General features: G+C 42.2%; 1 protein-coding gene across 1 annotated transcript in view; it reads left to right on the top strand.

Annotated features, from left to right (window-relative positions):
* adgrv1 (adhesion G protein-coupled receptor V1) overlaps window positions 1–26,829 on the top strand; it is a gene marked incomplete at both ends in the record, with an annotated part of 129,106 nt that overhangs the window by 22,376 nt on the left and 79,901 nt on the right. The window contains 31 exons of the mRNA XM_083905111.1: window positions 189–315; window positions 413–636; window positions 719–1,453; window positions 4,195–4,568; window positions 7,355–7,528; window positions 8,450–8,630; window positions 12,132–12,325; window positions 12,420–12,549; window positions 12,717–12,797; window positions 13,753–13,892; window positions 14,282–14,647; window positions 14,728–14,971; window positions 16,161–16,376; window positions 16,472–16,687; window positions 17,694–17,938; window positions 18,022–18,203; window positions 18,395–18,902; window positions 18,987–19,296; window positions 19,479–19,688; window positions 19,826–19,956; window positions 20,765–20,864; window positions 20,958–21,137; window positions 21,262–21,425; window positions 21,712–21,799; window positions 24,025–24,103; window positions 24,525–24,663; window positions 25,086–25,227; window positions 25,328–25,593; window positions 25,980–26,155; window positions 26,277–26,404; window positions 26,798–26,829. The exon at window positions 26,798–26,829 is cut by the window's right edge and continues 150 nt beyond it. Of these exons, the coding sequence (XP_083761237.1) occupies window positions 189–315; window positions 413–636; window positions 719–1,453; window positions 4,195–4,568; window positions 7,355–7,528; window positions 8,450–8,630; window positions 12,132–12,325; window positions 12,420–12,549; window positions 12,717–12,797; window positions 13,753–13,892; window positions 14,282–14,647; window positions 14,728–14,971; window positions 16,161–16,376; window positions 16,472–16,687; window positions 17,694–17,938; window positions 18,022–18,203; window positions 18,395–18,902; window positions 18,987–19,296; window positions 19,479–19,688; window positions 19,826–19,956; window positions 20,765–20,864; window positions 20,958–21,137; window positions 21,262–21,425; window positions 21,712–21,799; window positions 24,025–24,103; window positions 24,525–24,663; window positions 25,086–25,227; window positions 25,328–25,593; window positions 25,980–26,155; window positions 26,277–26,404; window positions 26,798–26,829 (6,482 nt within the window). The remainder of the gene's footprint in view (window positions 1–188; window positions 316–412; window positions 637–718; window positions 1,454–4,194; window positions 4,569–7,354; window positions 7,529–8,449; window positions 8,631–12,131; window positions 12,326–12,419; window positions 12,550–12,716; window positions 12,798–13,752; window positions 13,893–14,281; window positions 14,648–14,727; window positions 14,972–16,160; window positions 16,377–16,471; window positions 16,688–17,693; window positions 17,939–18,021; window positions 18,204–18,394; window positions 18,903–18,986; window positions 19,297–19,478; window positions 19,689–19,825; window positions 19,957–20,764; window positions 20,865–20,957; window positions 21,138–21,261; window positions 21,426–21,711; window positions 21,800–24,024; window positions 24,104–24,524; window positions 24,664–25,085; window positions 25,228–25,327; window positions 25,594–25,979; window positions 26,156–26,276; window positions 26,405–26,797) is intronic.

The raw sequence follows: 26,829 nt of genomic DNA, 5'->3' as shown, positions 1-26,829 counted from the left end.
CCAGACGTTTGCAGCTAGAATAGTCTTTCACCACATTAACAATGTATAGAGTGTATTTATGATTCATTTAATGTTATATTCATTGAAAAAAAGTGATTTTCTTTCAAAAATAAGGACATTTCTAAGTGAGCCCACACTTTTGAATGCTCGTGTAAATGATAAATTGTACTGTTGACTTGTCTACGCAGGCGATGCCGTTGTTTACGGCGCACACACGGCCACCGTGGTGATCGAGGCCAACGACGACGCCAATGGGATTTTCTCCCTGGAATCTACAGAGAAACCTGTAGACGAGGGCAACACCAACGATTTCTAGTAAGTCAAATGACCCAATAATAAAATTCTGTGCAAACCTTTTGTTTTCACCACTTTTTTTATGAATTACATTACACTCTTGGTCTTTGTTCCTCAGTGTCCTGCGTGCAAGAGGCCATTTCGGAAACGTGACGGTCTTCTGGCAGCTGTTTGCCAACGACTCGTTGACTCCTCTGGAGGAAAACCAGGAGTTTACCAACACATCTGGCTTCATCACGTTCACGACGGGCGAGGAGACCAAGCCCATCACCCTGGAGGCCGTTTCAGATAAGATTCCAGAGTTCATTGAGTTCTTCGTCCTCAGGCTGGTGAATATCTCAGGTGAGTTCAAGACGTGTGATATAATTTGAGTTATCAGCGTTTTACACAGTAATTCAGCTGTTGCTCATACAACTTCTTTAAGGTGGTTTCCCCGGAGAAGGCGGACAACTGGCCGAGACTTCCCTGAACGCCTCGGTTCTCATCCCTTTCAACGACGACCCGTTTGGCGTCTTTGCCATCGCTGAAGGCAACCTGGACCAGGAAGTGGCTGAAGACGTACTCTCGGACGACGACATGTCCGACGTCGCTTCCTTCACCATCCTCCGACAGCAGGGCACTTTCGGCGACGTGCGCGTTGCCTGGGAGATCGTCTCTGGCCGCTTCCCGCGGGGCCTTCCTTCGATGGACGACCTGCTCCTGCAAGCTTCCTTCCCAGACGAGGTGGAGCTCAAGCCTCGTGCCAGGAGACACCACTCGGCCACAGACACGTGGTTTTTCTCTGGGCTCCCGGGAGCTTATGGGACTATTTCGCCTGAGGATGGACCCGCTGCTGTCAGCAACTTCACCTTTTCTGCTTGGCTCGTGCCCAGACCGGACACAGACGGCTTCATTGTCTCCAAAGGAACCAGGAATGGCACCTTTTATTACGGAGTGAAGGTCCACACCAATGAGTCTCACGTCACAGTCATGCTGTACTACACGGTAACGGGATCTAACAACACGTACGTGGCCAAGGCCAGCGCTGAGAAGTTCATAGAGGAGAACACATGGTCGCAAATCATCATTACTGTTGATGACGGGATTGTTGAGTTCTTCTTGGACGGCAGCCCCATTCCTGGTGGTTTGAAGAGCATCAAAGGAGAAGGCGTCAGTGATGGTAAGTAGAGCTCTGGTCTCGTACGTCTCATATGACAGAATATGTGTGAGTGAAGCTCTAACCTGGTTCACATTAAAATGAATCACAAATCACAAGATTCAAGGAAAAGAAAACTTGTTTTTAAGGGTTTGTTACCATTACTTTCATAATGCATTCATATTGTGGTAACACTTTAGATTAGGGAACACGTATTTACCATTAACTAGGTGCTTACTAACATGCATATAAGTAGCACACTAGCCCTTTATTAATAAAAAGCACATATTAACACCTTATGCAGGGAAACTCTTAATTCATGTCGTAACAGAGGTAGAAGAAGGTTATGTAGAATACGAAGTTAATATGTGCTTAATAATTACGAATAAAGGGCTATTATGCTACTTATATATGTTAGCAAGCACCTAGTTAATGGTGAATATGTGTTCCTTAATCTAAAGTGTTACCAATATTTTAATTAATGTTAACGCATGATGCGTTTCCATGACGACTGACCGGAAAAAGACGCTTGTGATGTCATGTTTACGTGCCGTGACACTGGAGTCCAGGCAGGCACCGTTTACCAGTTAGCTCCGTTAGCTGCATTAGCTTGTTTAGCGCCGTTAGCGCGCCTACAGTTGAACTGGAGCGGTCTGTTTATTAAACGAAAAGAGCAGCGCTACAAATAAGCAGCGTACCCATGTACTGCGTATGTGTGCCTCTGTTTTTTTAAAGTTTAGCTACTTTAGAGACTAATATAACAATCCTGAGCCACATAAAACATGACGTCACGCACGTCTTTTTCCGGTCAGTCATCATGGCGACGCGTCATGCGTTAACGTTGACGCCGTTAACGCGCCCAGCACTAAGAAATACATTTTAAAACCAATATCTTCTGATACAGGTATCGTGCATCCTCACTTATATTGTTTTGAAAAGCTTAATTTCAAGTCATATACTGATACGTACAGATAAACAAATATGTTTTTTTTCACCTTTATTTAACCAAGTTAAAGTGAGATCTTTTTTCCGAGGCAGACCTGGTCTAAAAACGGCCGACGGCACAAATAAAACACCGCCGCCACCAACCACGTTGCAGACGCGATGATGTCATCCACGCTGTATTTTGAAAAAGTTGACCATCTGCTTTTGTGTCCGCGTGTGACTTCTTCTGGGAAAAGCTTCTTCAAAGCGTCCCACTCATTGTTAACATGTGGAAAGGACAAGAATACCAATCTCCTTGCATATTTACAAGTATGAATTAATTCACACTGACACACAGGCACCTTCCCTTCAGTCGCCGTCCCATTGTTCACATTTTCAACTCTGCGACGCTTCACTGACCCCTTTAGCCTCCCCACTGCTGGATATTGTTACCGCTAAATGGAATCAGTCGGCATCTTCTCTTCTCGCTATTCTCTCTGATTAATGGAGACAATAGTGGAGAAAGTAGTCCCAGAGAGGATTTGCCCCAATGGCTCTTTGGCTAACTTCAATCACAGTAGATATATTTATATATAATCATCGTGTCATGTGTTATTGTTGGTTACTGGTTCACGGCATGTGTTATTGTAGAAAATCTGCCATGATGTGCTAAACACAAAGAGGAAACAACGGGCAAAAAGAGGTGAAATTAAATGGAAAATGACGATGTACTGTTTTGTTTTCCGTTATTATATGATGTAGATCTCAACCACGGTTGAAAGAAATCTCTGTCTGTCAAATATGATCAATTGATTAATTGTATAGCGCCAAATCACAACATACATTATCTCAAGACATCTTTACAACATTATAGACACACAATGAGCAAACACTTGGCATCAGTGGAGAGAAAAAACTCCCTTTAAAGAGGAAGAAATCTCAGATAGAACCAGACTCAAAGATGTGTGGCAATCTGCCTGGACAGGTTGCGGTGAAAGGAACAATTTGTTCAGTTTTATCAAGTGCTAAGTTCAGACAAGACGATTCTGAATCAGGGATGACATGTTTATAGTACTACAATGTCAGGCGGCAGCAGAGAAAGAAATGACACGCATGTCAAAATGTGTGTAATTTCATGTGATCCGCAGATTGCCACCAAGCAAATATATGAACCAAAATGTTTTATTTTGAAAGTGATATCTGTTACATGGTAACATCCTTGTGTGTCTCGTGTTTAAAGTTGATATAATTATGTAAAACATGTACAACAGAAACGGTAACCGCTATTCCCATTTCAAAACAATGCCGAGCATGGTTGCCAAAGTTTTCCGTAAAACACACAAATATCTGCCAAAATATGAGTTCATACTGGGTTTGCAAAAATTAAATTAAGTTCCCAATCCCATGAAAAGGTCCTGGAAATTGACCAAAAAGTAGTTCACACACATGCATATATATGACTGTCCCACTGTCTGTGTTATTATATAACACATAACTTATTTGGTTAATTTTTGCCAAGTCTGAGCAGCAACAAAAACAGCAAAGATGACAATGTGACATGGTAGTCAAAATATTATCTACTGTACGTTAAATATCTAGTGATAGTTTTGTTGTTCTCAATGTTTTCTAACATACTAAATTAATTAAGTACCAAACACTGCTGTAGAAGACACTGTTCCTGGTTTCCCTGTGAAAATATGAGACTATATCCATCTCTATAAGATTGTTATCTGTGAGAGACATTTTTGAGAGGGGTACTGAGGCTTTTTGATTTTAAAACTACTATTTTAAAGTTCAGTTTGCAATACTAAGCTATGTTTCTTGGCGTATTTCTACTCCAGGGCCTGCACCGGTGTTTATCGGATCCGATCCTGACGGCGAACAGCGCTACACCGGCCTCCTCCAGGACGTTCGCTTGTACCGGGAGAAGCTGAACCGCAGCCACGTCCACGAGCTCCACGCGCAGCCCGCTAAGTCGGACCTGCGGGTCGTCTCCGGCTACCTGCGCTATCGCCAGGACGAGAGGCAGAAGTCGTTTGTGGTGGAGGTCAGGGACGACGAGGAGGAGGAGGGCGAGGAGGTGTTTTATCTGCAGCTGGTGGCGGCGCACGGCAAAGCACGCATCCCCCTCCCCAGACCTACGGCCATCCTGCGAGTCATGAAGAGTGACAACGCCAACGGGCTCTTTGGATTCACCGGCGCCTGCATACCTGATGTAAGTTCAGTCGATCGCGTAAAGGTGGCCTTATTTACTGAGTCTTTAAATGGTGGCCACATGCGGCTCAAAAGCAACCACTTAAAGCGGAACTAGAACGGAAGTTCCTATTATCGCTGTTTTTTTGGTGTGTATCTGCGTCATTACCTTGTTTATGAAGCCCTGACGGTTCGAAACAAAAAGTTCAGCCATTTCTGAGAACGTTGTGTTTTATTGTAATCTCGGGGCTCAAAGAGATCACTGAAAATCCCACAATAGTTACGTAAGCAGCGGTTCTCCTGAACAACCGATCGTCCTGCTCCGGGCGGTAGTCCGGGCACATCCGGTTACGTATATTGAACCGCAGAAGAAGAATAACGTCCGTTATGGAGGTGTTTCACGAGCAACAGTGTCTTCTGACTCTGGGTCTGACTCTGGGTCAAAGTCATAAAAGGGACTGAGTCGGGGAGTCATGACGAAGCTATTTTTAAACACTGTTAAAACAATGTTTTGATAATGAGGAGCAGTGCATCCGCCGTTCCAGAGGGGGGCGCTGCGCTTCTGAGAACGGATGTGCTGGATAGTACTGGCCAATCACAAGACTCTGTCTTCTGGGGGTGAAAGTTCACTCTGAAATCTCGCAGCAGAAAAAGACTGTCAGAAAAGAGGATTTCTATTGGCTAGTTTACAGCAACTAGGAGGTTTTTGACCATAAAAACAAGTTAATATATGTAAGTAGACCTCCATAACTAACATTTATGTGCAACAGGACCACTCTATGTGACCTTTAAGCTGTTTTTTCCATTAGGAAGGGTACCATTTTTTGGCACCTTTTTCCTTGGGGAGTGAAATGGCATGCTACAACTCCGCCGTCCCAATGTTGTGTTCTTTGCTATTTAAACTTAACTCTCTCATAAAGCTGAAACAACTATTCGATTAATCGATTACTAACTGAATCTTAATTATTTTAATAATCGATTCATCAGTTTGAAGCTTTTTTCATGATTAAAACAAGATTTCTGATCGTTTTAGCTTCGTAAATGTGAATATCGCCTGGTTATTTTGCTCCACATGACGAAGAAATCATTAAAAACTGAATCATTTTGGTTTGTGGACAAAACAAGACAAACATTTTTCAGCATTTTATGGACCAAGCGATTAGTACAGATTAATCTATTATGAAAATATGATGTAGATGATCGTTCCACATGAAGTTCTGACTCTACACTCTTAGAAATAAGGGTTTCAAAAGGGTCCTTCTACAAGGGCTGAGGTTCTTTCCTGAAGAAAAGGGTTTTTCAAGGGTTCTTGGTAACACTAATGGTTCCAGTAAGAACCATTTTGATCCAGAGAACCCTATAAAAGCCCTTTCCCGAATAAAGGGTTTTAAAAGGGTTCTTGGTGGATCCACCTGGAGCCAAAAAGGGTTCTCCTATGAGGACAAGCCGAAAGAACCTTATATGGTTCTACTCTTATTTCTAAGAGTGTTCATAATCGCCAAGTCGGTGACAGTAATTGTCGTCACTCCGTTTGTGCGTGCAGAGAAAACATATGCACGGACACACGTGTAACGTAAACCCAAAGGTTTGTCGCTCGCCTGTCCTGCTGCATATTTCATCAGGCTTCACGCTCGGCTGCAGGATACGTATGCGCTCGCCTCTCCTCTCAGGTGGAGCGACAGCTGGTGAGGCTGCAGCAGCAGCAGCGGCAGCAGCTTCTGACGGCGGAGGGCATTCCTATAGAAGTCGATCAGGAGTTCCAGCACTAGACCGACGCAGGATCTTGTTCCCCGCGGGTTTTCTCTCGACGCAACAGGTGGCAGAGCTGTGGATGACATTCCAGGAGAACTGGAGAATCCTCATTATTATCTTTAGATCCTGTGGGGAGATCAGGTGCTTCCTGCCTAAATCACTTAATTACTGTGCTGGAATTAGACTGAGCCTTGAGTGTAGGAGGTAGAATTAAGTCATTTAAGCATAACAAACGTTTGTTTTCATCATTATTGATTATTTTCTCCATTAATCAATTACTTGTTTGGTCCAAAAAATGTTAGAAAAATCAGAAAATATGCACATTTAAGAAACAGTCAGAAGATTTGTGTTAATTATTAAAACAGCCACAAGTGACCGGTGCTTATATTACTTATTTCTGGGTGTAAAAGTGGTTATTTATGCACCAATGACTCAATTAATTGATTATTAATCAATCACTACGATAACTGTCACTCACTAAATTGCCTTTTGAGTATTTTTTACTCAATATTTTGTACTTTTTAAGCTTCTAAAATGTGAAGATTTTCTAGTTTCACAAAGAAATCATTAAAAATGTCATTAAGGACCGAACAAGTGATCGAGCGATTGTGAAAATAATCCCTGCTCATTGTGCTGCAACACTACTTTTTTTACATACAATGAACATTTTTGACAGATTTATAACTTTTATTACATGAACTTTGACCATTTTCTGCATATTCCACTGTATTTCAGCGTCACTTTGTGTTAATTGTACTGTTCTGCTGTAAATGATGATTCTTTACACTAATCCTTTCAGGGTAAAGTAAGAAAATGACTGAGTATGAGATTAGATTAGATAAGATTAGACTTTTTTTGATCCCAAACTGGAAAAATTCACACATTATTACACTATAATATAACATAAGCAATATAAAATATACAGAAAACGGGGATGGAAAGAGTGTTGATGAATATTTAAAGTACGTTTCACCCAAATTAACACTTTAATGATATGGTCAGCTCACACTGTAAGTGCCCACAGTGTGGATTATCACAGTTCCTCTGTTGTCTCAGACCACAGACGAGGGCTCCACCGTCTCCTGTGTGATCGAGCGCATGCGAGGATCTCTGGACCACGTCTACGTCAACTACACCGTCGCGCAACCCGACGCCGGCGACGCGACAGCTCATCAGGACTTCGTCAACGCCACGGGAGCCGTGCTTTTCACGCCCGGACAGCGCTCTGAGGTCAGTGAACTCTGACCTCCTTTGACCCGCTGTGTGAAGGACTCACACAGAGACACAGTGGGTAATCACACCAGTGTGTTGACTCACCGATGTATTGATTTAAAATAAATACAGCTCGTCCTGTTCATCAGCAGCAACTAATTGCAGTGTTTCTTGGTAACTAGCCCCACCTAGTGGTTAGGATGCCTGTGAGTTAACAGGTGTCAGCCGTACATGAAAAAACAGAATATATCATTATTTTTTAAACATAGTTTGGACTAATGTCCAATTTGATTACACTTTTATTATAAAACTCATCAAAACATCTTAATTTATCTCAATTTCCTTCAAACATGGTGCAATGATTCATAATGAATGTGATTATTTCTGCTTGTTAACGTTACAAATAGGGTGGAAATGATCATTTTCATTATTATTATTATTCCTTTTATTGATTCTACTTGAATATATATTTGTGTGGGACCAGGAAAATCTTTTTTCTTATTATTTATATGTAAGATTTATGCATCAATAGAACAATATTCACAAAAATATTGACTGACGCAGCGTTTGGCAGATTTTTCCTGACATTAAGGAATATTTACCGCTCAATCTTCATGCATCTATGGACAAAAAATGGAGAAATAAATGGTGAATTTCGACAGGCAGCTGTGACTGTAGACCGTCGGAGAAGCTCCAGTGAACGGCTTGTGTTCATTGCGGTGTTTAACAGTGGAATATAGACGTAGATTTTAAACTCTGTTTACCACTCGTGTTTTTAACTCCACGTCCTTGAATCAACACGAGAGCGCAAAGGCATAAAGATATTTGTTTTATACTCCATTTTTCCACATTGATACGTGATCCGTCAAGAGAGAAAAGCTTTATTTCCCCCTACACCACTGGAGAACCAGAACTTATAAGCAATAATCTTTCCTTCAGGTGCTGAACCTCCTGGTGTTGAATGACGACCTCCCGGAGCTGGCAGAGACTTTCCAGATCGCGCTGGTGTCGGCGGAGTCCGGTGACGGGAAGCCCGGGTCCACGCCCACCAGCGGTGCTAGCATCGACCCGAATAACTCTGTGAACACCGTCACTGTTACAGCAAGTGACCATCCTTATGGTAATGTCACTCACATGCTTTAGAAACACTTAGTTATTCTTTATATTTAAGGAATTGTGAAGCAATACTATCAGACCTGACTGAGGGAGCGTTTGTGTGTATACAGCAGCAGAGCTGGGGAGGACGGAGGCAGCGGTTTTTCTCGTGAAATTGCTGAACATTAGTGTTTTTTGAGCAGTAAAATTCACATCTGAAACATTTTGTTTTTGGCGTTTGTGTGCAGTACACTCTTAGAAATAAGGGTTCCAAAAGGGTCCTTCTACAAGGGCTGAGGTTCTACCATTTTGACCCAGAGAACCTTTTAAAAACCCTTTCCTGAATAAAGGGTTTTAAAAGGGTTCTTGGTGGAGCCTTTATGAAAAGGTTCTACTTGGAGCCAAAAAGGGTTCTCCTATGAGGACAAGCCGAAGAGCCTTATATGTTTGGAGTTTTGCCATTCAGCCGTTCACACATCTTTCATACCCATCCACACGCTTCAACATGGGCTTAAGTGACTTTTCTCAAGGAGACATATAGACTAACAGAGCCAGGAATTTAACCCACAACCAGTGTGCGAAATACCCATTAACAATCGGGGGGGTCCCCATCTCCCATTTGTTGCACAATACTAATAAACACAGACCCCCCTGTATTTCGCACCGTCCTCTTAAGGAATAATTTTAATGAAATTTACCATGATGATAGTCGTTATCGCCCTGAACAAGGATCCGTTGAAAATATTTGCATATCTCTTAAGGAATAATTTTAGTGATTTTTTGAAAATCAGGAAATAATCCATTTGCCCTGATACACTTTAACAGTGAGCTGACTTTCTTCACAAAAACAAAAAGTATCTCAGAATGACTTGAAATTTACCATGATAATAGTCAGTATCGCCCTGAACAAGGATCCATTGAAAATATTTGCATATCTCTTAAGGAATAATTTTCAGGAATTTTTGAAAATCAGGAAATGATCCATTTGACCTGATACACTTTGACAGTGAGCTGACTTTCTTCTCAAAAACAAAAAGTATCTCAGAATGACTTGAAATTTACCATCATAATAGTCGTTATAGCCCTGAACAAGGATCTGTTGAAAATATTTGCAAACCTCTTAAGGAATATTTTTCATGAATTTTTGAAAATCAGGAAATTATCCATTTGCCCTGATGCACTTTGACAGTGAGCTGACTTTCTTCTCAAAAACAAAAAGTATCTTGGAATGACTTGAAATTTACCATCATAATAGTCGTTATCGCCCTGAACATGGATCTGTTGAAAATATTTGCATATCTCTTAAGGAATAATTTTAATGAATTTTTGAAAATCAGGAAATTATCCATTTGCCCTGATGGACTTTGACAGTAAGCTGACTTTCTTCTCAAAAACAAAAAGTATCTCAGAATGACTTGAAATTTACCATCATAATAGTCGTTATAGCCCTGAACAAGGATCTGTTGAAAATATTGGCAAACCTCTTAAGGAATATTTTTCATGAATTTTTGAAAATCAGGAAATTATCCATTTGCCCTGATGCACTTTGACAGTGAGCTGACTTTCTTCTCAAAAACAAAAAGTATCTTGGAATGACTTGAAATTTACCATCATAATAGTCGTTATCGCCCTGAACATGGATCTGTTGAAAATATTTGCATATCTCTTAAAGAATAATTTTAGTGAATTTTTGAAAATCAGGAAATGATCCATTTGCCCTGATGCACTTTGACAGTGAGCTGACTTTCTTCACAAAAACAAAAAGTATCTCAGAATGACTTGAAATTTACCATGATAATAGTCAGTATCGCCCTGAACAAGGATCCATTGAAAATATTTGCATATCTCTTAAGAAATAATTTTCATGAATTTTTGAAAATCAGGAAATGATCCATTTGACCTGATACACTTTGACAGTGAGCTGACTTTCTTCTCAAAAACAAAAAGTATCTCAGAATGACTTGAAATTTACCATCATAATAGTCGTTATAGCCCTGAACAAGGATCTGTTGAAAATATTGGCAAACCTCTTAAGGAATATTTTTCATGAATTTTTGAAAATCAGGAAATGATCCATTTGCCCTGATGCACTTTGACAGTGAGCTGACTTTCTTCTCAAAAACAAAAAGTATCTTGGAATGACTTGAAATTTACCATCATAATAGTCGTTATCGCCCTGAACAAGGATCTGTTGAAAATATTTGCATATCTCTTAAAGAATAATTTTAGTGAATTTTTGAAAATCAGGAAATGATCCATTTGACCTGATACACTTTGACAGTGAGCTGACTTTCTTCTCAAAAACAAAAAGTATCTCAGAATGACTTGAAATTTACCATCATAATAGTCGTTATAGCCCTGAACAAGGATCTGTTGAAAATATTGGCAAACCTCTTAAGGAATATTTTTCATGAATTTTTGAAAATCAGGAAATGATCCATTTGCCCTGATGCACTTTGACAGTGAGCTGACTTTCTTCTCAAAAACAAAAAGTATCTCGGAATGACTTGAAATTTACCATGATAATATTCGGCATCACTCTGAACATGGATCTGTTGAAAATATTTGCATATCTCTTAAGGAATAATTTTCATGAATTTTTGAAAATCAGGAAATTATCCATTTGCCCTGATGCACTTTGACAGTGAGCTGACTTTCTTCTCAAAAACAAAAAGTATCTCAGAATGACTTGAAATTTACCATCATAATAGTTGGTGTTGCCCTGAACAGGGATCCGTTGAAAATGTTAGCATATCTCTTAAAGAATAATTTTAATGAATTTTTGAAAATCAGGACATGATCCATTTGTTGCACAATACTGTTCTATCACCCCAGGTGCCACACTGCAGTGTTGGCTATCTTCCCTGTCAGATGTGGGCTTTTTCAGCGCCATTTGGAAAGCAAATAATTAAAACATTAAAAATACACAATTAGATAAAAAATAATTGACATTTTGTCTGGTCAAAAAGGATAAGGAAGCATGCAAACTGTATTATGTATGTAGATCATATATGTAAAACTGAAATTACAAAAATCTTTAGGAAAAAAACATGCATTCCAATTACACTGTAACATGTTTAGACCCCCCTAAAATTTTGCATTTGAGGCTTTCAGGGGGTCTTGAATGTTAATCAGGGGGGTCTAACCCCCCCAGACACCCCTGTATTTCGCATAGTGCCCACAACCTTGCAGATGAATGACAATCCGTCCTACCACAGATCCCCCATGGCTCAACCAAAAAATTGTGATTCAACTTCTACCAAAGTAATTGTACTTTTACTCAAGTATCCCCTTTTAGGTACTTTATACAACGCTGAAAACACTATACTGAGAAACAGAGAGGTTTGGGAACTAATTTTGAATCTTAAAGACATTTATATCTGTTCAAAAGCTACGCACTACAGTTTTAAGTGTTCCAAATGTGTTACTCCCCCTCTGTTATTTGTCAACACAACTGTCTTTGATCAGTGCTCACGTATAACTATACCTCACCTTCACATTATTACATATTATGTCTTTCTTTCAGGCTTGCTGCAGTTCCAGTCCAGGCTTCCAGGCGAGGGTTTGATTCCTCCCGCGTCAGAACCCGCTCGCATCACCGTCGAAGAGGAAGTCGGCGAAGTGCGTCTGCCGGTGGTCCGAGCCCAAGGCCTTTTGGGACGGATCATGGTCGGATACAGGACGACCCCGTTCACGGCGTCCAGCCCTGAAGACTACGAGGTCAGGGCACTCTCGCTGATGATGATGATGATGATTCACACCGCAGTGATGATGTACGAGCAGGAGAATATCTTTAGTTTTCTTCTCTGTGCAGGACTCGGACGGCATATTGGAGTTTCTTCCAGGCGAGAGGTTAAAGTTCATCACCGTGACCGTCGTAGACAATCCTGTCCCCGAGCTGGACAAGATCTTCAGAGTGGAGCTCTACAACGCAGAAGGAGGAGGTAAAAACTTGACATGAACTTTTTTAGAAATCTGTTTCCTAAGTGTCGCTGCACTGACCGTGTGTAATTCCTCTGTGTGCTGTGCTTCCTGTGTGCTTTCCCCGTATATCTACCCACCCTTTGAACTCCATTCTCCTGGTGTGTGACGCGTGTTTGTGATCCATCAGTGGATCAGTTTCTGCATGGTGAAGGAAGTGGGAGTGGGGAGAGTGACTCTGACTTCTTCCTCCCGTCCTTTCTCCATCATGGTAAGTTTCTCCCCCCTCCTTTTTCCTTCCCAGAATGCCTTTCGTCTCCGTTTCCCTTTAGTTTTGAAGCTTTCTGTCCTCATGTAAGTTTGTAGCTTCACTTAAGCTTTACTACATACAGTATATGCTGCAATATTCTATTTATGATCAATTTCGCAATTTATTATTTATCAGAGTCAGATGTTTTTGTCATTTTTGTCACTTTCAGTAATTTCAATTGAATTTTTTCATGGTCAAAGCCAATATTTTGCCATTTTCGACATATCTAATCGATAGGCCGAGTATAATTCAAATATCCTCACTTCAACAGCTTGATAATGCTGCCAAGTCACTCCGAATTAATTCACTTCAGTCATCCAACATTTTATTTGACATGTTTACTTTTTATCTTGTTTCATGTCTTTAATATTTAGCTCATACATCATTTTAATTTAAACTAGATAGATTTTGTAGCATTTTATGTAAATTCGCAAAAAACGCCCAAAAATGGCCATTCAGCCCAAGATGGCGGCCATTATATACCATAAGTCCATAAGTGTTGTTTAAATAATGTCTATTTAATGTATTTATGTATCATTTCTTATTGTTACACAGTGGAAAAATGGATAATCAACCATATCCTCTATTTATATTTCATAAAAATACCCCATATCGCTCGACCTTTAATCCATACATATATATATATATAAACGAGTGTGTACACTGGTGTGTTTAATTGTGTGTGTGTGTATTTACATTGTACTGTGAAAAGAATCCAAGGAGAGCGATGTGGGAAAAGCAAATAACCTTTCAGAGCCCAGCGTCTCACACGCTCTTATTCTGAAATAACCTCCTCACACTCACACAGTTTAAAGTGTCTTTTTGCATCAAGAAGATGTGGACTAGTACATTATTATACTACTTCATTTTCTCTTTTATTGAACTGTGTGTTATCTCTGGCGTTTTGTGTGTGCAGCCAGCCTGGGAGTTGCGTCCCGTATCACGGTGACCATCGCCGCCTCAGACGACGCTCATGGAGTTTTTCAGTTTAATCCCGAGTCGCTGTCTGTCAACGGCACAGAACCTGAAGACGGAGGCAGCTCTGTGATCCTGCAGGTCAGTGTGACACACTGCAGGTGACTCAGTATTATTGTCCACCACTGGGTTTATCGGTTACACACCTATGTTCCGAAATCCCTATGTTCTGAAAGCCTCATGTTCCTATGCAAAATGTTCCAACGCAAGCACAATTATTGCATTTATTGCAAACACATGCCCGAAGGCTCATTCCAAGTACATGCAACATGGATATAATGATGATATAATGGAGCTCCAGGGTGTGGGGCGGGAGATGGTGGAAGTTATCCCCACTCTGGGGCTCCAGGGCGGCGGGTAGGTGGTGGTCAGAGTGCCCACTGTGGAGCTCCAGGGCTCTCGGAACAAATGGATATCACAACATAGGGATTTCGGCTGTACCCGATTTATCAGCTCTTGGCGTCTCGCAGGTGGACCGCTCCTTTGGCGACCTCTCAAACGTAACCGTGTACTGGGAGGTGGATCCCAGCTCGGAGCAGGAGCTCCTCAGCCGGTTCGGGAACATCACGTTCGGCGTCGGTCAGACGTCGGAGAACGTCGTCATCGCTGTGGCTCAGGACGAGGTTCCCGAGCTGGACAAGAGCTTCACCGTGTCCTTGGTCAACGTCTCCCACGGTCGCCTGGGCTCCGAGACGTCCGCGGCTCTGACCGTGTTCGCGAGCGACGATCCTTACGGCGTTTTTGTGTTCGCGAAAGGGACGAGGTCTGTGCGACTTCCTGAAGGCGACTCGACGGTTTCCCTTACCATCCTGCGAGAACGAGGCCTGATGGGTCAGGTATGTTGACCCTGATGTTGAGGAGATGCTGACTTGTGACAGATTCACCAGATTACATGATGGTTTTCTTTGTTCTTAAGGTGCGAGTCACATACGCGACACTAAATGAGGCCGATCCAGAACCTTACAGCATCCCCGGTGTGGGCCGAGCCACTGAAGGCCGGGATTTCGTTCCCCTCCAGGATTCCGTCGTTTTCTCGGCCAATCAGAGCGAAGCGAACATCACCCTCCGAGTGTTGGACGACGAGGATCCAGAGAGAGACGAGGCGGTGTTTGTGAAGTTGATCAACGTTCAGCTCGTCAGTGGAGAGCAGGAGAGGCTCAGTAAGATACTGACACTCAGATTTATGTTTATGTATAAATAATGGGGAGCTATTAAATCACTATATGGGGAGCTATTAAATCACTATGTGTATATATATATATATATATATATATATATATATATATATATATATATATATGTGTATATATATATATATATATATATATGTGTATATATATATATATATATATATATATATATATATATATATATGTGTATATATATATACATATATATATATATGTGTATATATATATGTGTATATATATATATATATATATATATATATATATATATGTGTATATATATATACATATATATATATATGTGTATATATATATACAAGTATTTATGTGTATATGTTTATGTATATATGTGTATATGTACATATGTGTATGTATATACACATACATACAATGTATATATACATATACACATATATATGTATATACTGTACATATATATAAAGTGATTTAGTAGCAACATTTAACACTAACAAGTCATACCTTCAGTCGTTCTGTAGCAGCTCTAGCAGAAACATTAGCAGTGTGTTTATAGCCTGTTGTTTTTCTAAGTGATTACGGGCTTGTGTAGTTTTACCCCCTTTTTTACTGGCAGCCACTTTATTTTTTTTAACGCATGATTATACACATGATTTAAGTCGCTGTGTTTTGCGCTAAATTTAGCCGCGCGTTCGAGCCCAAACTTGTCCGACGCGCTGCTGGAGAGCAGCGTTGTTCCTTGCTAGTTCTCTTAGCAGCAGCGTTAGCTTTACCACAATGGTAAAACATGCAAAGAGTAAACAAACATCAAAAATATCACACGTATTTGCCCATAATCGATTATTTTCTTGATTAAGTGATTTGTTTGGTCCATAAAATGACAGAAAATGTTGAAAAAATGGAACTGATGATGTTCTCAAATGTCTTATTATGTCCAGAAACCAAAATATTTTTCAGGCTTAATGATTCCTTTGTCAAATTGAGCAACAAAACCAGAAAATATTAATTTCTAAGAAGCTAAAATATCAGTAAGCTTGTTTTAATGATTAAAATAACTTCTAAAAGTCAGACACAAAGTTGACATCGTTTGTCTTACACCTGGAAAACCCATCTAAGATATGAAAAACATTCGAATCATACACTGAAATCCTCAAATATCGACTGTATGTTTTCCCCTTTCCTCTAGTTCCCAGTTCCCCTTCTCTGGGCCCCAGCTCTGACACTGTAGCCCAGGTGACAGTGGAGGCCAGCGACGATGCGTTCGGAGTCCTCCAGCTGTCCGCGACCGCCGTCAGCGTCGCCGAGGACTACGTCGGGCCCATAATCAACGTCACGCGCGTCGGGGGGATCTTTGCCGACGTGTCTGTCAAGTTCAGAGCTGTGCCTTTAACTGCCAGAGTCAGTAAGTGCTGGTCTCGCGTTCATGGATACAGAATATTATTCCTCTCTGCGTGAATGATATGAGATGAACATACGAGTATCATCTAAATCCTCCAGGTGACGACTACAGCGTCGCCTCCAGTGACGTCGTCCTTCTGGAGGGGGAGTCCAGTAAATCTGTGCCCGTCTACGTGATCAATGATTTGGTTCCGGAGCTGGAGGAGACGTTTCTCATCGAGCTGATCAACCAGACCACCGGAGGAGCTCTGCTGGGGGAGCTCACACGCGCCATCATCACCATACTGCCCTCCGATGACCCCTTTGGTGCCTTTGGTCAGTAGTGAGGAGACACTGATGCCACTCTGTTGTCAACTTTACAACTTTAGATTCTGTTGCTGCAGTTAAAATATTTACATTCCCATCCTTCATTTTTGGTGTACAACATTTGGGGTCGACATTAAAAGATGAATATAAGAAAAGATATTTCAGTTTTTATTTTCAGGTATTAACGTCGAGATATAGCAGAAGATAGCCTCGTTAATGGAACACCAAATTATTAGGCGGGCAAATGTACTGGAACAGATATATTTGTGTTAGGTTTAAATGAATAATACTCAGTTTTTATGTAGTGTTGGTTCTTACGGAAGAGGATTATGGCCACACAGGAAAAAAATATTTGATTTCTGAGTTTTAAAGTCATAATTCTGAGTTTAAAGTCATAATTCCGAGTTTTAAAGTCAGAATTCCAAGTTTATAGTCAGAATTCCAGGTTTTAAAGTCAGAAATCTGAGTTTTAAAGTCATAATTCTGACAATAAAGGCAGAATTCTGAAAATAAAGGAAGAATTCTGAGTTTAAAGTTAGAATTCTGAGAATAAAGTCAGAATTCCGAGTTTTAAAGTCAGAATTATGAGAATAAAGTCAGAATTCTGACAATAAAGGCAGAATTCTGAGTTTTAAAGTCAGAACGCAAATCTTTTCTTCCTATGTAGCCCTAATTCTCTTCCGTAGGTTCTTTAGATAGATGTTTTATTAAATGACTTGTGTTGAAGGAGATAATATGATGTTTCTGCCCCTCTTCTTGACAGTCTAGCAGCTCACGGGTTGCAGTCTGCTCTTTAATATTAGTAGTATTTCCAAACTGCCACACACCTGCACAGCTCATTTGAAGGTGCGTAAAGTGGTGTCAGGTGCAGCAGTGTCAAAGTAGTTAATTGTGTAGTATCAGACGTGAGACTGGTGTCAGTATTGGTGCATCCCTAGTGAGTAGGCATCATCATCATGTTTCAGTACTTTGAATTTATTTAGTCATATTTCTCATATAACTGTGCTCTTCCTAGTCTTCCAGGCCGTTCCCATCACCATCGAGGAACCAGGATCTAACGCCGTTGAGGTCACGCTGCCGATCGTGCGCAACGCCGGAACGATCGGCACGGTGGTGGTGAAGTGGCAGGCGACCGTCGACGGCCAACTCGCCGTGGGCGACATCGGCCCGACGTCTGGCGACGTCACGTTCGCTCCCGGCGAAACCATGAAGACGCTGCGAGTGGAGATCTTAGCTGACGACGTGCCTGAAATCACAGAGGTAAAAAAAAATAAAAGCTCACACTTTGAATTATGTGTCATCATTTTATTTGTTCCTGACGCTGTTTCTGTCATTTTTTAAAGGTCATCAAAGTGGAGCTCACCGGGGCCAGTAATGGCGGAAGCCTCGGAGCGGACACGTCCGTTGACATCATCGTGCCGGCCAATGACAACCCTTATGGAACGGTCTACTTTGCTCAGGCTGTTTACCGCATTCAAGAGCCGCTGGAGGGAGTTTATAATGCTTATATCACTGTTCACAGGAGGTAATTAAAATCATTATTGCCCCAATAGTTTTAATTTAATGGGGGTATTGTTTATGTTCAATCTCCACCAAGCCATTATTTCAAATAAACCTTAATCCCTGATGACTTCATATCATACATTTCTTATCTTTATATGTTTTTACGTGCTCTTTTGCATGTTTCGGTAACATCTTCGTTCCCTTTCGCGACAGAGGCGGTGACTTTGGTCGCTTGGAGATCGTGTACAGCACCTCCGAGATCGACGTTGTCGGCTTGGCTCAGGCCGACGGCCACAATCTGTTGACGTACTATGACCTCCCAAAACCGGGCGCTCCGTCCACCGCCCCCACCAGGACCGTTAACGTCACCGGTCACGTGGATCCGTTGGCCGCGTGTGCCGCTGCGTGTCTTAGAGAACTCGCCTGCCAGGCCTTCTCTCTGTCTACAGCAGCGGTGGCGGCACCATCCTGCACTTGGGTTACGTCGGGAGCCGAGGAGCTCACCGCGTCCGAATCGAAGGTCACGACAACTTACTTGAAAAACGCCACCGCCACTGCCGTCCTGTTCAGCGCCCAGGCTGTGGCGGGGAGCGATTACAACCCAGTGACGGCTCAGAGCGCCTTCATGGAAGACGGGTCGCAGGTCGCCAACCTCATGGTCCCGATCTTGACCGACAAGTTCCCCGAAATGGACGAGAGCTTCTCCATACAGATCCTGAAGGTAAAGCCTTAAGTCATACTGTGTCACACACCCATGTCGCCCTTTGATTAACAAATAATACATATAATTTTTTCGTTTTTGAAGGTAGAGCTGATGAATCTGACGGTGGCACAGAAGAACCTGCCCTCCATTGGGCAGCCGGACAAGGCTCTGGTGACCATCGCCATGAATGGAGATGCGTTTGGTGTGTTTCTGATCTACAGCCTCAGCCCCGATGCCACCGATGAGGGGCTGTATCTGGAGGTGCGGGAGGAGCCGGCGGTTGTGGTGCCTCTGGTTATCGAGAGGAGAGGAGGGAACCTGGGCACCGTCACGGTGGAGTGGAGCTTTGTTGGAGGGAAAGCCACGCCGGACGCTGACTTCACCGGGACTGGAGGGAGTCTGGTCTTTGACGGTGTGTGTGTGTGTGTGTGTGTGTGTAACTCACTGAAAGGGTGATGATAAGGGCAGGTAGATTAATGTAGAAATTAATAAATAAAGCGAGTCCCCACCCAACCCTAACCCTCATGTGTCTAATAGACGGGAGAATTCAAAGTAAACCTGTATTGCATGCACTTTCGTCCACTCTGCCTGCAGGCGATCTGAAGAAGACCATCGAGATAGTAATCAGAGACGATATCGAGCCCGAGGACAATGAGAGTCTCATGATCGGACTGGTTAACACAGAGGGAGGAAGTCGAATCCTTCCCAGCTCTGACACTGTGACTATAGTGATTCTGGCCAACGATGGTGTGGCCGGGATCGTTGGATTTCACCCGGCCTCGCGTTCTGTCATTGCCAGAGAAGGTGAGTCAGTGCACTCACAGTGCATTAAAGTTTAAAGGCAGCAACAGGTGAACCCTGTGGTTATCTGACATGAGTGGAATCAAAGAGTTTTTCTACTCTGACTGTCCTGTGGTTTTGTTTTTAAATGTATTTCACAGGTGAGACTGAGTCCTTATTAGTGTTGAGATCAGCTCCAGGTCTGGGTAATGTCACTGTGGACTGGACTGTAACTGGGCCTCTGGTTCATCGGACTTTCACCCAAACATCAGGCACACTGTTCTTTACTGAGGTAAATACCTATCTACCTACTTTCCTACCTACTTACCCAGTTACCTACTTTCATACTTTCCTACCTACTTTCATACCTATCTAACTAACTTCCAACACTTACCTACCTAATTACTTACCTACCTATCTACTTTTCTACTTACCTACCTACCTATCTATGTACTATCCTACCTATTTACCTATCTACCTAACTTCCTACTGACTTACCTACCTACTTTCCTACTTAACTACCTACCTAGCTACTTACCCACCTACTTACCTACCTACCTAGTTACTTACCTACCTACCTACATATTTTCCTATTTACCTACCTTCCTGCCTACTATCCTTCCTACCTACCTACCTACCTTTCTACTTACTTACCTACCTAACTACCTACCCACCGACTTTCCTACCTAATTACTTACTTACTTGCCTGCCTACCTACCTACCTACCTACCTACCTACCTACCTACCTACCTACCTACCTACCTACTAACCTACCTTTCTACTTACTTGCTTACCTACCTACCTACCTACTTACTTTCCTACCTACCTACTTTCCTACCTACCTACTTTCCTACCTACCTACCAACATACTTTCCTACTTACCTACCTTTCTACCTACTTGCTTACCTACCTACTTACCTACTTACTTACCTACCTACCTATCTCAGAGCAGACTGTGCAACACTAAGTTGTTGTTGTCTTTGTTCTCTGTGGGTGGCTCATGTTATCAACCACAGCTTTTATAGAACAAACTAAAAAAGGTTGAGATTCAGCTGTAATTTCCAGTGATAATTTCATGTTTTTGCTTTTGTCTCCTACAGAAAGAACTTAATAACACCATAGTCCTGCAGCTCCTGGATGACGCCGCGCCAGAGGACAAAGACGAGTACAAAGTCTCCCTGTCCAACATTCAAACGTTTGGTAACTGATGCAACAAATACCTCATGTAATAAACACTGGGAGTCTGGGAGTTTATTTCATCATGTAACATCCATCTCCTCCCTCCCCTCACAGGTGTGGTGGTGACAGGTCACGCGGCGCTGGACGTTCAGGGCAGCGAGGCGGTTCTTACCGTGGACACCAGCGATGAACCCTACGGCCTGCTGACCATCGCCCCGTCGTCGCTCAGGGTGACCACAGAGGAACGAGACCGGACCTTAAACATCTATGTCAACAGAGAGTTTGGAGCCTCAGGTCGGTGTGAAAAACATGAAGCAATCGATACTGAATGAATTGGATTCACCCGGTGTGAAACAGTTCATATCTTTGAACTTGGTGCTTAATGTTCAACAAATACAATACACACTGTTGTGTTCAGGCGCTGTGAATATCACCTACGAGGTGATCAAAGGTTCTCTGCAGGACCTGTCGCAGGTCGAGGGTGCTCTCGCTGATCCGGGTCAAGACTTCATCTCTGGAAGTGGATCTGTGATTCTCCTCGATGGACAGACCTCTGTCGCCATCCCCGTCACCATACTGGAGGTAGTAACGAGTGTTTATTTATTTTGTGATATATTTTATGTGTTTTTCTTCTTTCTGGTTTGTGTAATGTGTACAGTGCAGCATTATTTTAGAGTTGGAATGTTCCATAATTTGATTAAGTGGATTATTGGATGGATTACTAGCATAATTTCCAGGTTTGGTTCAACATTTTCTGATATTTTATGGCAGTGTATTGTTTTAAACTATTGATTATTTATGTGTCATGTCAACAGTATGTTGAGGAATGTTGAGTTTAAAACAACTATTTGTTTTTGCCTTTTGTCAGGACGACATTCCTGAGGTGCAGGAGTTCTTCCTGGTCAACATAACTTCGGCCGTCCTCATCACGACCCTCGCCACCGCTCCACAGCTCGGTATGGGATGGGGTCGGGGGGGGGGGTAATTTAGCCGCGTGGGGTTGATCTGTGCTGCAGATGTTAAACGAGTTGTTTCATCACCTTTTTAACTGACGTTTTCTTACCAACTCTTTGACTTCCATCACTGCTTCTCTTTTTTGACATTTTCAATTTCATTAAATCTCTCTCTGTCTTTCATTCTTTCTCTTCCCATAATTTCCTCGCCATCTGCTTTGTCACTGTGTAGAGGTTGTGTATTGCACGCTGCCAGGTAAAATAAACTTGACCTTTTTTTTGTTATAGTTTTGTAGTTGACAGTCAAAGCACCAGCATTAAAGTAGACATATTATAGCCTATTTCTCCAAGTTAACCTAGTTCCCTGGTGTCCCGATGAACATGTCTGTGGCATGCTTTGGTCAAAATACCTTAAGGATCAAACGCCATAGCGATTCAATTACCCTGCCAAAACAGCCCTGTTCAGAACGCTTGGGTTTGGGTGCCTGTCTCTTTAAATATGCAGATGAGACACAGGAAACTACATCAGCGTCGTAACAGCAGTTAGCATTAGCAATACGAAAGCTCTCGGACAAGTTCGTTCAAATACCATTGGTGTGAAATGGTATTAAAATCGGCTCCGAGTTGACGTGCAATCCAAAATGTCGACCTTCCTGTAGGATTCACGGGAAAGTCGCCATCGACTTTTTTGACCGTCCCAACCTAATGAACGCGTGTACCAAGTTTCGTTCTTGCATGTTAAACCTGACATTAGTAGTTTCTTACATCAGACTTTAGCCCCGCCCACTTCTATCTATCTATCTATCTATCTATCTATCTATCTATCTATCTATCTATCTATCTATCTATCTATCTATCTATCTATCTATCTATCTATCTATCTATCTATCTATCTATCTATCATTGGTGTGAAATGGCTAAAATCGGCTCCGAGTTGACGTGCAATCCAAAATGGCGACCTTCCTGTAGGATTCACGGGAAAGTCGTCATCGACTTTTTTGACCGTCCCAACCTAATGAACGCGTGTACCAAGTTTCGTTCATGCATGTTAAACCTGACATTAGTAGTTTTTTACATCAGACTTTAGCCCCGCCCACTTCTATCTATCTATCTATCTATCTATCTATCTATCTATCTATCTATCTATCTATCTATCTATCTATCTATCTATCTATCTATCTATCTATCTATCTATCTATCTATCTATCTATCTATCTATCTATCTATCTATCTATCTATCTATCTACCTACCATTGGTGTGAAATGTCTAAAATCGGCTCCGAGTTGACGTGCAATCCAAAATGGCGACCTTCCTGTAGGATTCACGGGAAAGTCGTCATCGACTTTTTTGATCGTCCCAAGCTAATGAACGCGTGTACCAAGTTTCGTTCATGCCAGTAAAGTTTTTTTTTGCGTCAGACTTTAGTCCCGCCCACTTCCAATTTAAAATCTGTGAGTGTGGAAGCCAACGTGTCTTATTTCCTGTACTTAGACTGAGGAGGACCACAAAAACACGACCGAGTCATCTTATTTCACACTTTGCCCACTCAAAGGGCCCCAAATATTACAAGCATTACAATGATTAAAAAAGTAGATTTTGCATCATATGTCCCCTTTATAGCTTAAAGTTAGTTACTACTGCAGGGTTTTTTTTTTCACATATAATCCAAAACCACCGTGCAATTTATGAATGAGTAACTTTAGAAAGCGATGAGTCGACAGAAAGCGAGCGGCGGAGCGGCACTCGGGTTCGGGAGGGCGACCAGAATACTATCGGGCCTTCTGCCTGGAGACTCACGGTAAACACACGGCTGGCTCTGCTTGGCAGCAGTCATTATGTGGCTTGGATGGTGTTACTGATGCTTTCCATGAGTGAGGAAGCCTGAAAGGCAGCGGGAGTAGTCGCTGTGCGGCGAGGAGCGCCAAAGCCAAACTAAACCCCGGCGCTGGCCTCCCACGGTCTTGGCCTCCGCGCCGAGTCAATGGGAGAAGTCGACGTTTCAGTCGCTCATAAATCAGTCTCTCCCCCTCCACTTACTGCAGATGCTTGTTGGCTATAATCCTTCACTCGAGCTTCACCGAGGGCGGAAATTAGATCCTCCGCTCTTTCCCACGTGCACAGCTTCTTGTTGTTGTTGTTGTAGTTCCAGGATTGAATTCAACTTTCACTGCTTTTTAAACTGCAGTCATTTCACACAGCTGACGATCTGACGTTTTTTTTCCCACAGACACTCAGGGTTTGGTGGCAGAGGTTAGCATCGCTGCTAATGATGGAATTAGGGGAGTCATTGAATGGACAAACACAATGTAAGTACAAAAAAAACCCCACATGAATTAGACATTTCTTAAGCTGCTTTCACATGAGAATTAGCATTAGCAGCTAGCATACTTTCCTGCTCAGCTTTTAAATCATGGTTGGGAAGCAGGTACGTCCTTATTTTTGACAGAAAAACACTTTTTCTTTCAATTAATATAACATTTAATTAATCATAAATACACTTTATACATTGTTAATGTGGTAAACGACTATTCTAGCTGCAAATGTCTGGTTTTTATTGGAATATGTACATAGGTGTATAGAGGCCCATTTCCAGTGTTCTAATGGTACATTGTGTTTGCTAATGGCGTTATTGGATGATTAGAAAACCCTTGTGCAATATTAATAATAATATTATTTATTATAATAATAATAATAATAAAATGCTGTCTAATCTTTTATAATTTCCAGGTTTGAGGTGAATGAAACCATCACGTCGCTGACTCTTGTAGCGTACAGGAACAAAGGAGCACACGGAAACGTCTCTCTGTTCTTCTACGCTCAAAATCTGGAAGCTCAACTTGGACTGGACTACAACACCAGTGAAACGGTCAGATATTCACCATTATCAGCTCTTCACTCACATACATACATCATGTATATAAAATGTTGAAGTTGCAGGAACTCACACAAACACATGAGCCGCATTAAGTTTTAAAGGTGCCATATAGAAGAATGTGGCCAAAAACAGTCACTACACTCAAATTCAAAATACCGAGGTCTTTTAGGTTTCGTTTTGTCCACCACATTGTAGCTCAGACGTAACTGGCAACCCGTGGTTGCTCGGCAGCTGAGACTCTACTGACTGCAATGATTGGTAGACGGCGGTAGGCGGCGCCACATGCCAAAACATGATTTGCGGTCTGCAAAATAATTATTTTAATGCAAATATGTTGGCTGTACTATGGCCAGTTGCTTTATATTTATCACATAATGCACCTTTGAGACTGAAACCCGTCTTCGTCTCCTCAGATGCTTCATTTCGTCCACGGTGAACGACACAAGTTTGTCGAAGTGCAGATCATCGACGACGCGATTCCAGAGGGAGCTGAGAGATTCCAGCTCATCCTGTCTGAACCTTCGCCTGGACTGGAGCTGGGCACCAACACCACGGGTTTGTCTAACAAGCAACATGACAGCAGAAAATACAACTCTATCAGTGTTAATATGCATGTAGAAAACGTGTGTTCTCAATCTTCTCTCTTTTCTTATAGCGACCGTAAAAATCCAGGCCAGCGACGACGGACATGGCGTTATCTCCTTCAACACGAGCGATCACCTCTTGCTGAGAGAGCCCACCTCCGTGTTGGGGCTGAGTAAGAGCGTGGCCACCCTGTTCGTGGTTCGAAACCCCGAGGAAGGCACGTTTGGCACGGTGACCGTTCAGTTCGCCGTCACTCACGCCAACGGCAGCCTCGCAGAGGGAGATCTGAGGCCAGCACAGGGATTTGTGGTCCTGGAAGACGGAGTCAGGTTTAAGGTGAGGGTAAAACGAACCTTCTTTTCATTTATATCTTTCGAACAAGAGCTTTTGTATAAGAGGGGTTTAATCTTTGGTCTTTCTGGTCAAAAAACGACCACCAGAGGAAATAAATGAACAAATGATGATACTATTTTCCTCCAACAAGTGGAAAACATCTCACACACACTCCACGACCACACAACCGCCACTCCTTCAACCAAAACGACACCTTTTTAGAGTATTTTCAGACAGTTAAATTCAGAGAACCTGCTTTTCTGACTGTTATATCACAAATATCAAAATTGTGTTGCTGACTGAATAAAAACAGAGCGCATTAATCAGCAAATGAGCAGAAAACGTCAATGTAAACAAGCTTAAATCACATATTTTGTCTTTTCTTTCAGATGCTGGAGATCTGGGCGATCCTGGATGCCGAGCCCGAAGCCAACGAGACGTTCACCATCACGCTGTCCAACCCGACGGGAGGCGCGCGGCTCGGCGACCGACTCCAAACTCTCATCACCGTCCTGGAGAACGTGGCTCCGTCCGGCTTGTTCCGCATCGGACCGACGCACAACAGGTCTCAGCTGTGGCTGCATGAATAAACATAGATTGTACAGTATATTACTGAATCTTTTCAGTCACGTGACGAAGTCTAAATTGAATTTATTTGAATCATTTATCTTCTTTTTTCTGTACAGAACCAACGCAGAAGCGGTCGTGGACGAAGGCGTCGGAACCGTCTTCCTCACGGTGTCTCGCAGTAACGGTCTGGACTCTGCCGTCAGCGTGGAATGGGAGACGGAGTCCGATACGGCGGTCGCGTCCGGTGAGATCAATAATCGACCCACGACTTCCTTTGCTGCCCACAAATTGCACTCTTTGACTCTTCGATTCTTCATTTCAAAACATTTACGAAAAACATTTTCTCTAGTACAAATCTTAAAATCTTGAGAACAATCAAAAAAAAAAATTTAGATTTCAAAATAAAATACATAAGGAACACAGTCAAAATAGCTAGTGTGAGCTCCACAGCTTCATCCGTATTCTCTTAACGGGCAAAGACAGCGCGATTATTACTCAGCCAATCAGAAGCTAAGGCTCCAATCAACAATTAACCAATTAAGCTGCAGAAACACTTAGCTTCAGCAACTTAAACCAGTCAAAATACACTCAAAATTTGTTCCAATAACACTGTTTGTTTTGTCCTTTCTTCTGTCAGCCGGTCACCTCTCAGTGATGGGGGTTCACCAG

This window comes from Microchirus variegatus (assembly GCF_963457635.1).
Source record: "Microchirus variegatus genome assembly, chromosome: 18".
NCBI lineage: Eukaryota > Metazoa > Chordata > Actinopteri > Pleuronectiformes > Soleidae > Microchirus > Microchirus variegatus.
Note: the sequence above shows the minus strand (reverse complement) of the source record. Positions and strands in the feature narration are given on the sequence as shown.